General features: G+C 47.7%; 1 protein-coding gene across 5 annotated transcripts in view; it reads right to left on the reverse strand.

Annotated features, from left to right (window-relative positions):
- Positions 1–15050, reverse strand: part of dpp6a (dipeptidyl-peptidase 6a) — a 230067-nt gene that overhangs the window by 149993 nt on the left and 65024 nt on the right. The window contains exon 1 of one of the 5 annotated variants that reach the window (XM_078938698.1): positions 13817–14184. The exons of 3 other annotated variants lie outside the window; for them this stretch is intronic. In XM_078938698.1, coding sequence (XP_078794824.1) covers positions 13817–13867 — 51 coding nt within the window. In that variant the 5' untranslated portion in view covers positions 13868–14184. Of the gene's footprint in view, positions 1–6149; positions 6565–13816; positions 14185–15050 lie in introns of those variants that run through there. One more of the 5 variants, XM_023950257.2, reaches the window with a different exon arrangement.

The following is a 15050-nucleotide window of genomic DNA, read 5'->3' on the forward strand; positions in this document are numbered from 1 at the left end:
CTAATCTTCTTGATAATCCCATTTTTTCAGGATGTCAGACTGACTCAGACAGATCACCGTCGTCCGGCTCCAACATGGACACATATCGCGGAATAACGGCCACTGAATTGGCTTCATTTCGCTGGAGCCGGAGGGAAGATATTTTCTAAAAGTGACGTCACACCCGCTCTGAGCACTGATACAGGTCCATGCCGGCTTCCTTTGCACAGCCCCCCCTGACATTCCCAGCATGCAGTCTGTTCACTCATGACCATGAATCTGTCCAACAGAGATGAACAGAAACTGAGCTGCAAATACTAAATTCAAATCATCAATAAATTCTTTTCTAAATGTTTCACTTGTTTGAAATGCTCATTAATTCACAGAAACTGTTTTAAATGATCCTGGCTGTTCAGTCAGACACAGAAATGCAGCAGATTTTTTTTCCCAGCAGCCCTCGGGGGACTTGTAAAATAATTGATAATAGCATTTGCATTGATTAAATCCCTCCAATTTACATCCGTTTAAAGGTGGAGGGAGGAGCGTTTCCCCCGGTTGAGCTGAGGGGGAGTCATCCTGCGATTATCTTTCAGGAATTCATCTTTTATTCCATCAGACATTATTCAATTAAGCAGCTTTAGTTTTGAACAGGAGGCTTTGCTGTCGGTCCCCTCTGCCTCCAGGCCATGCCCCTCCCTCTGCCTTCATGCTGCATCGCTGGTTTGAGCCCGCTCCCATTCCCACCTCCCGCCTCCCGCCTCCGTGGTGACAGGACAGCCTCTAGTGGAGCACAGAGGTCACTTCAGCCGATGCTGTCCTCACAAATCTGCAACAGTCCGAGTTGACTTGAATGTCTGCAACAGAGGAAAAGCTCGATCTCACCCGACCTCAGATCTTTCTGCTGCGGAAGTGAAGACGCCGCGCACAGCATCGTGACGGAATCTAAAAGAAGCCGAACCGACAGTCCTATTTTAGGATGCATGTCACACCTTCATGTAAATCACACACACCCCCCACCACACAGTTATTTTCTCCTCAGAACCAACGTCCACTCATAATTATTGACCAAATATGTTTTCTGACCCATAAAGTGAAAACGTTTTTAAAGACGTGTGTGCGTTTGTGTGCAGAAAACAGCAGATTCCAGTGGCTGGCGTCTCCCGGTCATCCTCCTCCTCCTCTTGCTTCCTCTTCCCGTGGAGAGAAAACACTTGGTGAAGAGGCCGGATATGAATTCATTTTACGGCAAGATGAAGTTATTAATGCCCGCCATCTGTTATCGTCAGCGAGCTGCCAGTGGCGGAGCAGCAACACAAAGAGGAATGCAGCAGCAGTTGGAGGGTAGCAGACATCATGACACACACGGATCCACCTCAGTCTTAATGAACAGCCTCTCCTCTATTGTATGGAGTGGCAGCTTCTGGATTCCTGCAGAAATGCGGCTTCCAGACGACATGACAGGCGTCTAACAGCAAGAGAGGAGAGTGCAGATTTGTCGTTCTGCTTGAGCGGGACTATTATTTCTGTTTTGGCACCTCCCAGGGAGAACAAATTGAATTCTGCTTTGTTTTGCAAATCCCTTCAGAATGTGTTGGAGAATTAGCTCAGGCTGGTGAGCATCCTCTCCATCTTTGATGAAGATATAGGCTCCTCTGGCATCTTCTCAAACCTATTTTCTGTATCGTCTTGGCCTCTACCTGCTGTAATCTCTGCAGAACAATGCAGCGCTGCTGTCTGCATAGAGAAACAAACATCCCATGGATGCCCTTTAGCCACAGCCTCATCATGAAATGCTCTCCATTCGAATTGCAAAAGCTCTGCAGTGATAAATAAACCAAACATCTATTTCCAAGTTGCTGCCTGGGTTCATCAGTGAGAGAAAACAGAGCATCTGCAGGAGCGCCGTGTTTGTTCAGCATGAAACGTTGGAAGCGAAACTGATGAAGGACAAATGAGTGAGACGAGGGGGGGTCACGGGGGCTCCTGGCTGGATGTTCTCACAGTAATCAACAGAAGTTATCAGCAGAGAGGGAGCGATTGCATCAAGTCTCCCTGCCAGTCGCCCTCTTCTGCCTCATTTTTCTTCTAGTTTAGTCATTTGACAAGCTTTCATCATCAATAACTTACATCTCACACACACACACACACACACACACACACACACCCCAGGCCACCTTAAAGCAGCGTGAGGACGGACGGCTTAATCTGAGAAGTGCCATTATTGATCGCTCACAGACTATTTACTAATCAACACACAATAAGGTAGATTGTCTTCCTGTAATCAGACAAGCAGCAGCTCGTTACTCTAAACTAATTAAGCCGGCTTTAGAGGGAAGAGAAGGCAGCAGCAGCAGCAGACCAGCAGCTGCTGCTGCCTTCTCTGGAACATCAGGAGGAACCGGCAGCTTCATCCAACTGCCTGTTAGCGCCATGCTAACATCAGGCTAACGGACTGCTGTTTTTAGTGTGAAGACCCACAATGCTTTGCTTTTCAAAGATCATGGGTGTGTTAGCATGCAAACATGTCCATCTGTTGGAAGAACAGTTTCATTTTTCTGCACAATGAAGCTTTAGAAGATCTGTTCAACTCCACAGGAGATGAGGAGGATTTAAGGTGGAGCATCAAGTAGATCCACAGAAAAAAATCAAATAAAAACCAAAGCATTGTGGAGTAAAACAATAAAAACAAGAGTTTAATCTGCTGAACTGAAACAACCACAACAGAATCTCGTGGTTGTCCATAGAAGCTGTAAGTCAGATGTTTCCTGAGCTTCTCCTGCCAGAATCATCAGCTCTGATATCAGTAGAAGCACCTCCAGAAGCTTGACTTCCTTAAAAGTCACCCCTCCTGCTGTGTTTGAGGGTTGGTGTGCGTATGGGGCTGAAACATAAAGCATCATGGGGGGTGGGGGGTTACATGACAGTCCTCTGCCTCTTCATCACTGTTAATGCAAAGTGCAGGAATAAAGCTCTCACAGACCAGATCAGATAAATCAGCTGGAGCCAAAATCCACCACTCCACACTTTCCACAGAAGCCCCCCCCCCCCCCCCCCCCCCCCCCCCCCCCCATGTTGGGTTCTTAGCCGGTCTTCTCCAGAGTCTCGTTACAGTTGTGCGGACCAGAACCGGCGCAGACGCCAGGAAACAGAGATGTTTGCTCCTGTAATAAGGTCTGCAGAGACGGGCGGAGTCACAGCTCAGAGGATGATGGGAAATGAGGAGTCAGATCTTCCTCATCATACCTGCCTTCATCACAGCTGGAGATGATCTATAATGAATCCCAGCTAAGTAGAAGAATGCATGTAGGTCTGCCTGAAAGGAGGCCGACGCTCCAGAGGAAACCAAAGACTTGACGTAACCTCCCTGTCTCCTCATAGCAGGAGGAAACACCAAGCATCGAAAGATTCTGACTCTGAATAACAGCTCTGAAGGTTTGACCTGAATGAGTCACACCAGTTTCCTTCCTGGTAAAGGCGACTTTGCACATCCTTTCATAAACGTCAAGATAGAAACAAAAGAGGAATCCAGATGAGGCCTAAACAGCCTGATGCATCCTTTGGATCATCACCATCTCTGGTGGAACCTCCTCTCCTTCTCTTCGTGATCTGAAAGCAAAGCCCACCGGGTCCAGATTCGTCCTGACAGGATCTCAGAGCCCAACCGTTAACAAGATCAGATGGAAGCCGAGTCCAACCTGTTCAGATGACCAGCCCTTCTGACAGCAACGTGCTCCGTTTCCATCTGTACGCTGCTGACCTGACAAGACAGGGTTGACATAGCCCAGAGACTTGCACCGACCCACAGGGCCAGTAGTTTTTGAACATTACTGGCCCGACACCGCGCACAGCGCGACCCGCCGCCACAAGCGGCAGCCAAGCGACGGATGCCGCAACTTTAGGGCATGCCCCCCCGGAAAATTTTAATATGGTGCAACTTGGTGCATTCTGGTAACATCTAGCACTTATTTCTACACTTTTCAGTGACTAAAAATAGACCATATCAAACTTAAATCTGCTCTAGACTGTTTCAGATTGAAGAGAGCACTGCAGTGTAGTAGGTAACACTAGTTAAGAAGTTTTCATGCTGCTTCTAATCACTGCTATTTCACATTTGTTCCTAATCAATAGTTAAGAAGTTTTCTTTACTTTTTTGCTCTGGCTGCCTTGAGGTTCTGGTTTTTGTTACTGTTGCAAATTTACATTTACTTTTAAGTTACTTTAGTTACTTAATTAAATTAAATAATTGAAAAATTAAATAAAAGTAAATTACTGAGATCATTCAGCTAACTAGAAATACTTACTGCTTACAGTGTTGTAAAGAAAAACAAACTGAAGTACTTTGACATTCTACTGCATTTGAGTCTGAGATTCAGGTATTTGGAGTTGCCTTTGATTCTTTGACATTAAGCTTAAAGCTTAGTGGATACAGTTTCATCTTCAATGCATTCATTAAATATCTTTCTGTCCATAGCACTAATTCCACCCATTACTCCATCTAACATATTCCTATCTATTCCTGCCATGTCTTCCACATCTCTGACATGCTTCAGCCTCTCTTCAGTAGCCTCCCCATCCACTCCTTCCATTTCTATTTTCGCGCCATTAAGTTGCTCAGACGGATGCGGAGAGTGAACACTGTTCGCTGTTTTGGTCACGTGGTGCGTACAGTGCGCACCACGTGACCAAAACAATCATGGCGGACGTCAAACTTTCAAAGCGATGAAGACGAGGTAAATCTACACCTTTTCGCAAAATATACTTTATTGAAAAAGGTGAAAAATACATTAACCGTTAGATACTTTAGTGGCCCGAGCGGACAATTGAAAAATAAAGTCTTGTGGTCCGTACTGCTCGAGCGAGTCGGACCGGGCCAGCAGACAAATGGCTATGTCGAGCCCTGCAAGAACCCATCTGTGTCACGGTTCTTCAGAGTCTACAGCAGAACCATAAACCACCTCTACCAGTCTGGAGGTTTCTGTGACGTTAATTCACCAATCAAACCAACAATTATCCTAAACTTTTCCTGAACTTCGTTAGAAGTTAAAAATGCAGAGAAACATCACTCAGAGGATCGAACCCACAGAGAACCATCACTCAGAGGAACCAGAGCATCAGGCTTCCTTGCAAACCGCTGGTCTTCTCTGCAGCTCCTCGGCTGATGCATATGGATCATACATCCCCGTTTCTATTGATTTCAGATCATGTTGAAGTTCTCTGCACCAACAAACACAGAGACAGGACCGCCGCTCGATAAATCAGCCTCATGTTAAATTCATGCACACCTCAAGCAGTGTTTTACCTCCTGCACCACACACAAGGGGTGGACAGGACCGGCTCCAGACTCCACGGTTCCTCCACTGAAATCTGGGGCGCAAAAACTATTCAAACAAGAACAAAATGCCCAGAAACGAGCTGTAATGACGGAGAGGATCAGTGATCCCCGTCTGACGGCTCCCATCATGTGACGGTTAGGAAGCTCATGGGTTCAAACGACGTCCTCCAGGGATGATTGACATCTTTTATCTCCTCTTCAAATCACAAAACAACATTTCAGGTTAATTCAGACCACAGTCCAGTATTCAGACATAATGTTTACAGGTTTATGACATCTCTGCCTTAGACTTAAGGCAAATGAAGGAAACTCTTCCACTCTGTCAGGTTTTATTTCACATCATTTTAGATGTTTTTAAGAACTCACTTTCAGATTTTTGACTCAAAACTTCCCGTTTATGGTCAACTTGTTTACATTTTTTCACAGAAAATTACCTGTTCCTCTTTTCTTGTTTTTTTTCTGGTTTTAAAATAATTATTTAGTTGCTTGCGACCCAAACCAGACCAGACTCATGGCACTAAAGTGTCAGAAAGAAGCGTCTGGAAAGTTTCCTCAAGTGTGAAACCTGCAGTCAAACATGACCAACGATGGAAATTCTGTAAGCTGCAGAAAATGATATTTTTACGGGGGGAGGGGGCCACAACAGGACATTATTACAGAGAAACCCCGTTTCAGCACCACGGACAGCGCAGCGGGCTCTGGAACCAGAATGAAAGGCCTCATTGATCCCAACTGCTGGTCACGTGACAGACACGTGAGCTGTCATCCGGCCAGCTGCGGCGGTGACGCAATAGTTGGAGAAGTTCTCCAAAAGCTGCTGACATGCGCGCGCTCTTACGTGCTCGTCCTCGCAGTCGCGGTGGGGGGGACGCTGCAGCCGCTGGCTTTCTGCCCCCCGGTCGCCCTCACCCCCCTGCCCCAGGAGGTGGCCCGCCTCGGGGGGATTGGGGGAAGTCTTGTTCGTGTCGATCTTGCCCATAAATCTCTGGTAGAATGACGTCATGTCGAGAAGGAACTCCCTGCGTCCGCGCGAGGAAAAGGACGAAATATCCCGCCAGACTCCGGCGGCTGGTCCCCGGTTCTCACGGTTCTCAACTTAAAGCTGGGGAAAAGAAGCGGGGCAGGATCCCGAACCGAACCGGACGGCGGCCCTCAAGCGGCAGCTGGAGAGCCGTAAAGTCCCAGACATGAAGGCTTTGCCGCTCTAACTTGGGACCTGTCGCCGGTTCATCCGTGGGTTCGTGGGTTTCACTGCCTCATTTGGGTCACAGCGCCACGCAGAGAGCAACAGCGCCCCCGTGCGGAGCAGCGCGCGCGCTTCATCTGCAGGGAGAGTTTGTATTAAACAGAGAGCCGTGAGAATGCTGGACAGAGGGATTACCGGAGATTATAATCCTCCGAAGCCCCTCTGCGGGATCCAACTGAAAGACAACACCAACTTTTCAGAACCCGAATCCTTTCAGACAAACAACATTGGGAGGTGAACGGGCTCAGTTCGGGGTGGGGTCCTGTCATGAACCCCTTAGGAGAACCATCCAGTGTTCTGTCAAGTTCTACTCGTTTATATTTCATTATGTGTGTGTCTGGGGGGTGGGGGGCATTGTTTGTTTGTTTTTGTTGTTGATTAAATGTCTGAATTCTTTGAAACCCTTTCTGTTCAGAGATCCGGTGTGCCCCCCCAGCCTCCTGTCAGCAGCAGTCAGTCCTCACATGACAGACAGACAGCCCCTCATCACATTTGATCTGGAGCCTCGCAAAGCATGATGGGATGTCTGTCCCACCGTGCTAAAAACAGTCAAATGGTTGGTTTTCCATGTAAACGGAGACTAGAACAGCCGTAAGGAGGCTGTGGGCAGGAAGTGTCCAGCAGAGGGCAGACCTGCTTTAGGGCTGGTGGGGTGGGGGGTGGGGGGCTCTACAGGGTGGAGGAACAGCCCGTGGGGGCAATAACTCTCAGAGGACACAGATGCAAACAGACAGAGGATCAGACTGAGCAGTCAGACGCCACAGATGATAATCTCACTGATCCTCAAGAAAGATCAAATATTCCATCGGTAATCTCGCTGATCAGATCCAAACCTCAGTGAATGACGGACAGATCCTCATGTCAGTAACCCATCTGCGGGTCTCAGGGATCAGAATCCAGATTCCACGCCAAACACCAGAAGAAACTTCCAAAAGACCCTCCACCTCCCTGAGAGTAAGGAGCTGATGGAGCTGCTGCACCTCCTGACAGGCGGAGCCTGGAGGAGGTTTCAGACCCACGAGGCCTCGGTTCAGAACAGAAACATGGAAGATGTGGTTTGGACTGATCCGAACCTCCGTCAGCGGAAGGAGAAGTCTGACATCACTGGGGCAGGGATGGGAGGAGGCCTCACAGCAGGAGGTGGTGCTGAAGGAGGCAGAACCTGGGAGCTGACGCTGCCGACCACGGGGGGGTCAACCCTTAGGGCCTCATCACGACCAGCGGAGCGCTGAGACGCCCCCCGGCGGCTGCCCCTAAGCATGGGGGTCTGAGGAGCAGCGGGTATACCTGATGGATTTAAACGCCCCCCAGGTGTTTACATCGTCACAGACGGGTGAAGTTGCAGCCGTCCTCTTTGAGAGCGTGCGTGTGCACGTGCGCGCTCCCTGCTTTGGCTGCAGGCTGACAGGAGGAGATTGAAGGTGCTGGAGCCGAACGCTGTTGGACCTGGAATTGAACGGCCAACTGAAGCGCTGCTGTCACTGCGGAAGCAGCAGGTCCTCCACGCGGCGCCGCGCGCCCATCCACACCCCCATCTGTCCGGCGCCGGGGGGGCTCCCGCTGTTCCAAGGAGGAACAAAACTAAACAGGCACCGTTTTCACCAATAATATTTGGATAATCTGCAGCTTCATGAGGCATCAGCTCCCATCAAGAGACGCGAGGCGTGGAGAATGGCGCCAGAATCCCACATAAGGGAGGGAGATACAGTCACTGGGGGTGGGTGTAGGAAACAGGAGCGTGGACGAAAATATCCAACAGCCACATAGGTCATTTTGAAACTGAGAAGAATCTCAGTCTTCTGATGCTCCTCAGCTGACATGGTCCTTTTCTCCAGTCAGGACAACAGGATCACTCCAGGTGAGGTTCAGGTGAGGTTCAGGTGAGGTTCAGGTGAGGTTCAGAGGGCCAGGAGCAGTTGTCAGCAGACAGGCAGGGTCTGAGGTGGATCTGTTTCCATCCAGACTGTGACTACTGACCGAATAAACTTCATGGTCCTGTCCTGTCTCAGGCGCTCCTGTTGTGTCTCAGGCGCTCCTGTTGTGTCTCTGACGGTCTTTACATGTTTTTGGATCCCTTTCATATATGTAGACACTACATCTGTGTGTGTGGGGGGGGGGGTAGTTTGGCAGAATTAGTGTCTTCTTCTCTTTCATGTTTTTCCACTATTGTTTATTGAGTGGCCAGTGTACAGATCATGTGGGAACGTTTGGTGTTTTCTGTGCCTCTGCAGCAGCAGAATATTCACATATAAACCTCAGAGAACCAAGAATAATTCCAAACAAACATCATAGTTTATATAATAGTAAATGTGACATTTAATAAAAGGTAGAGTCAACCGCAGCAACACCTGAGCTCAACACCTACCCATCAACCCGTGCACCGTTGGAGCCTTCAGAGCCTCCTGGTGTGACCATCTTAGAGCGTCCCACATTTCTCACTGTCAGGTTCTTCAGGCTTCAGAAAAACACTGCAGGAGTTTGGACTCGCTGCAGCTGCCTTGCTCATTACACCAGGGTTTTTCTTGTCTTACTGCAGTGCTGCCCCCCACCCCCCAGGACAGAGGTGCAGATTTCCCTGCAGACGTCCTGGAATTCTAACCAAGAGAGTTTTCCTGCAGGAAAGACGTGGATGTGAGGGAAAAGCCATGAGGAAGAAGCGGCTGCAGAACGGGAGGAGTCCGTTCCTGCTGCATGTCCACATGCGGGGGCCGTCACCGGCCGGCTGGGGAGGAGCTGTTCCCAGAGGGGGCCGCAGAGGCCAAGCATGAGCCCCCCCAGCAGAGTAAGCATTCTTTTAGAAAGTCTGAGAAAAGAAAAGTCAGAAAAAATCTGTGCATTTAGAGTAATTATTGATTTTTGTGGAGAGAACTTGGGTTTAAATGTCATATAGCAGCTTTGCAGAGACGAATGTCGGCAGAGAAAATCACTTATTCATATTTCAGCTTTTGTTGTATGTTGCAGTCAATCATCTGTCATTTCACGAGGAATCAATACTGAATCTGGGCTTTTTTCACAACTAATCTGCCACATGCAACACAAAAGTGTTTTGCAATAACGTTAGGGTTTCCATCAGAATGCCATTAAAGACATTCCCACTGCTGCTGCGCTCTTCTCCCTCATTTCTTCCTCAGCGCCAAAAGCATTTCTGCTCTTTAACGTGAGAAATTTCAACCCAGGGTGATGGTGAACGAGCTGGAAAGCATTTTAATTTAGCAGAGTGATTGGAATTAGACACATTAGGCAGAAAATGAGACATCTTCACGGTGAGCAGCTATGCATGCCCACCGCCGGAGGGGGGGGGGGGGGGGGTACGAGGAGAGCGCCACGCTAAAACCAGCTCCATCAAAACGCAGAGACGCCCGGCTGCCAGTCCTGCTCTGTAAATCCCCATCAGAGACGCCGGGCCGGGTCTGTGAGGAACAACGGCTTCAGCGCTTTTCTGCTGAAGTCTGCATCTGTCATGGACGGGGGGGGGGGGGGGGGGGGGGGGGGGGGTTTCCATCAGGAAAACAGAATCCACTTTGCTCAGCTGTTTGGGAAGAGCTGGATTATCATTATGCTGCAGTTCAGACACCGACAACAGAGAAGAAGGAAACTGTTGAGTTAAGGTGGACCTGATGATGCAGATGAAGCCTGCAGAGGGCGCTGTGGGGTTTCTGCACATCAGTTAGCTTCAAGCTAATTGGACCAATTGGATGTGAAATTCTGGTTAACAATCACCAAAATGTCAGCCATGCTGCCCACAGAGACACGCCCTCTCATTTAACGCTTTAACACCACAGCTTTAGCTCCTTTCTTTGGACAATCATAATTCTTCAACCAATTCATGTAAATCCAGCAGAGTCTGAAGGAAGCAGCCGTTTTGCTTTCGGCACAAAGCCGATATGAAAAGTTGATTCAGGTTGATCGCGCAAACAATGGTACGTCAAAGAGTGAGTTTTTAGCCGTCACCTGCGACATCTCCAGTGTTAAACGGTTAGACATCCAGCGTCAGAAAGAACAGCTGTTCCTGACGGGAGGAACCGGAGCTCCTGCTTCCAGCTCCGTGGAAAAGCTAAAGCATGGATGTTCAGAGAGACTTCAGCTGGTTCTTGTTCCTGTCAGCAGAAAACACAGCAGCCGCCATGACCGGCTGATCACCGGATTACCAGAACGGCAGCATCGTCTTCACAAACACAATGTCAAACCGTCAGCGGTTCTACCCAGGTTCTGCTGGTTAGAACTGAACAGAACTTTTTTGGAACCAAGTGAAATGCTCAGCTTTGGAAATGCCCCGACCTTTTTAGTGAGATCTTCAGTGTTTGAAGTCTCCAACTTTATCAAGGCTGGATTAAACCCAAAATATGAGGCAGATACATTTGGCCAACAGGATTCCAAGCCCTCTGTTTAAATTCAGTCCACCTTTAATGAGGTTTTAATTGAAATTCAACAACATGGAGTTTTTGTAAGTTGTTTTAGTAGTTGGAAGAAGGTGTAACATTAAAGCATAGAGGGAGAAAAGGGCAAACGGATTTAGGCAGAACTGGGAGGCAAACCGAGTGTTTTACCCCACAGAAATGAAAGTTAGAGATCAGAAAAGAAATTTTTTTTTTCTTTTTTTTTTTTTTTCTTTTCTCTTTTTCCTTTTTCTCTTTTTAACTTGTCCTGTCCAACAGCTGGGCAGACAGATGAGAGCTGAGGGCCTCTTGGGTTGGACATATTTTACTTTAACAAGAGGGGTTATTAATCTTCAGACAAACCAAAGGTATGTCTGAATAAACCCCTTTTGTAATTGAGGCCAAACTTTATTAATTTCAAACATGTCTGAAAATCTTTGGTGTTGGACCGGACGGAAAAGGAAAGAAGGGAAGAAGAGAGAGGGACGTTAGAGAGGGGGGGGTAGGGGGTGATAATAGGAGGGGAAGGGGGATAAGACCATGAAGCAGCATAAAGCAGCAAGTTTACTGGTTGTTAATCATTATGGTAAGGTTCAAATGAGAAAAAAAAAACAAAAAAAATAAAGGGCGGAGCCTGTCCACACACACACTCAAAGAAAAGAAATCTAATAAACATTAAGAAAAAAACAAAGAGAAGATCCATCTGGAGTCAAAGCAAAGTCCTAAAACCAAATGTTCCTTTTCACATCGTACACCTGATTTCACCTGGAGTGTTTTAGGACTAGATGACACATTTTACCTGCAGCCAGAGCACAACAGCTATTTAGATGAAACGTTTGTTCCTAAAGAACATTTTCAGGCAGAAACTCAAAACAGTTGCAGATATAAGAATGTAAAGACCAAACTGTCACTTCTGATTGTTGATCCACATAAAATGTTAAAACATCCTAACCTTAAAGAGACGCTGCCAAAATACGTGACTGAAAGAGTTTATTTAGTCAGCAAGCAAAAGGAGGATTTTTATTTGATAGACAGTCAGTGTGGCTTTCTGCAGGTTGCTGATCTGAAGCTTCCTGTTTTCTAGAGAACGTCGCCGCTCAGTCACTGAGGGGTTACTGTCGTTTGACTGCACATAAAAACATGAAATGATTGTGTTCAGTTGTTTTCTTCCAGTAATGCTTTGTTCCTTTTCTACACTGATGTTTGTGTTTAAATTCATTCCACCTGAGCTGAACGGGACTGTTACACCAGCAGCTCTATCAAGGGAAAGCCGCCGTCTTCCTGCACCCTTTCATTTCAGGATTTGTCACATTTTCCTTCATGGCGCCTTCAGGACGACCAGACAAGCATGAAACATTTCAAGAACTCCCAGAAAGCTGAAGGCTGCAGAAGAGGCTTCCACGCCGGCCCCAACATCTCCACTAAATCATCCCACGATGGCCCGAGCCGCCGTCAGTCAGGACGCAACGATGTGACAAAACCTTGATGACTTTCCAGGGTTCAAGTGAGGAAAGCAGATAAGCAAATCAAGAAGAGCCTGAATGGAGGAAGGCTGCTGTAACGAGACAGGCAGAGAGCCGGATTTAAGGTCTGCTGAAGCTCCGGGGCCTTGAGGGATGTGAGGTGAGTTATGAAGGAGCGTCCCGGGGTAAAAGCAGCCATCAATAGTGCTGGAGTCTGTCGCTGCAATGCCGGGAAAGGATCTGCACCCATATCCAACATTTATTTCATTTATTCATTGTGACTGTCACACATTTAATAAGGACAGAGGCAGAGTCAATATCAGGAAAACGGGCCGTTCAAAGCCGCCAGGTCTGACCGGAAAACAGATTCATGCTGCTTGATCACATGATCCAGACAAAATGAAGCACCCCAACGCCAGCAGAAACACATGTCAGCGTCCCGACACGTCTGAGAGCCGTCATCCACACATGCAGAAAGACTGACTGAGGAGAACCTTCCAGGAACCAAGAGGAGCAACAAGGAGGCTTAAAGCAGAAAGACTGAAAAAAACCTCTGGACACATGTTCTAATGACACAGAAAAGGAGCTTCCTGCAAGAAGAAACAAAACATTTGGACATGGAGGCAGAAGTGTGATGGTGCGGGTCAGGAGTCATAAATTCTGAATCCTACCAGAAAATCTTTTGATTGAGAATGACTTTCACTGTTTCAACAAAATGACTTCAGACCCAAACACGCCAACGATTTCCCGCTCAGGTGGAAAGAGACGGAAACTGAATGAGAGTTAGAGTGGGGGTCAAAGGTTAAACGCCGTTAGAGTGCCGTCATCATCTATGATACCACCAAACTCCTTCAGTCTGTCTGAATTCATGTCTGCAGATGTTAACGTCTGCAGACAGTGCAGACAGAGCAGATGTTAACGTCAGCAGACAGTGCAGACAGTGCAGATGTTAACGTCTGCAGACAGTACCAGACCCAGCACACAATGATGACAAATGCATCACTTTGTCACTTTCTCTTCGTCAGACCCAAAGCACACACTTTACCTGCTTGAAAGTAACATTTCAGAACAAGAACACACATTTAGTATTTTTTAGTTTCTTGTTTCTGTGATATAAGAACACCTTTTCTAATCTGAATAACTGCAGTGGAACGCCATCCCATAATACTGTGTTTTTCTCTCTCAGAGCGGCAGAACCTCCCTGATCCCAAAGATGCCAAAAGAAAACTTTATGATCATAAAAGTAGACTTTTCCAAGTTGGAAAGATGTTGCATTTAAAAAGCGAACGCGTCTCATTTTCCCGCTCCATCACAAAAGCGTCCCCCGTTAGAAACGGGAACATTTCCAGAACGCTGAGCTGCTGCTGGTTGAAGTCCAGAGCCCCTCAGACCCTCGCCCCCCGCTGAGGCGCAGACTTACCATCTTGGAGGTGGTGTTATCGATCCTCTGAGTGACAATCAGCATGGACATGATGAAGCACGGGGGAAACTCCCAGCAGCCCTCTGCGCGTCTGTGAAGGAAAAGTCCTGAACGGGTGGGAGGATAAGTGGATCCCGCTCCGCTGAGCTCTAGACCCTCCCACTTCAGACCCAGAGCTCACTCCCACCTAAGCCAATCAATCACACGGCGATGAGGATTCTGCGTGATGCTCAGTGATTCCTGTGCCGCTCCGGCTGGCCCCCCCCCCTCCTTGACTGCATTCTTCCGCCTGGCTCTAACTTTTCTCAGCCTCTCCATGATTGTTCCGGGATGCTGCAGCCGTCTTCATTCTGTAGAGCTGCAGCCCGTCTGTGTCTTTGGCCACACAGCCCCTTCTCTATGTCAGCCCCCCCCCCTTAAGCTCCTGGTGTGTGTGTTGCACTTCACACCTCAGGATGATTGGACGTTCAAATGTAATCTGGAGGTTTGGCCAGGAGAGACGTGTTTGCCAACAAACGCAGCCAAACTGCAGCTTTTACATCTCCATCACGCTTTAATGAGGATGAGGCAGAGAGTTTGTGTTCGTGTGTGTGTACGTGTGTGTGTGTGTGTGTGAGTGTGTGTGTGTGTGTGTGTTCGTGTGTGTGTACGTGTGTGCGTGTGAGTGTGTGTGTGTGTGTGTGTGTGTGTGTGTGAGAGTGTGTGTGTGTGTGTGTAAGTGTTTGTGTGGGAAGTTTGTGTATGGAGCTGGCAGGTGCAGACAGTAATGCAAAGGCAAAGAGGAATCGCAGAAACAGACGGAAAAGAAACTCATGTGTTTCTCCTAAAATATCAGCTACCTGAGCCATTGGACGGAGGACGGTGAGCAGAATGGCTGCTGTTCACTGTGTCTCTGTAGACCTGGAAGAAAGTGAACCCAGACTGGGTGTTGGAGCCAAAGAGCAAAAGTTCTGCTTCGATAAAGTTCTAAAAGTTTCCAGTTGATGGAATGAACCAGTAAACTCTTCTCCGTACTGCGAGGAACCGATCCTCCTACCTTTACTGAGGCGTCTGATTGGTCCGTTTATAATTTAAATAACTTGAACTGCGGAAAAATATCATGAAAAAAAATGGAGGATTATCAAAAAGAAAGGTTCTTCTGACCAATAGAATGAGCTGCTTATTTCTTTATGGTAAATGGCGTATACTTATATAGCGCCTTTCTTCCTACAAGGACAAAGCGCTTTACAGTCAC

This window comes from Oryzias latipes, chromosome 20 (genome assembly GCF_053564925.1).
Source record: "Oryzias latipes strain Hd-rR chromosome 20, Olatipes_Hd-rR_3.1".
NCBI lineage: Eukaryota > Metazoa > Chordata > Actinopteri > Beloniformes > Adrianichthyidae > Oryzias > Oryzias latipes.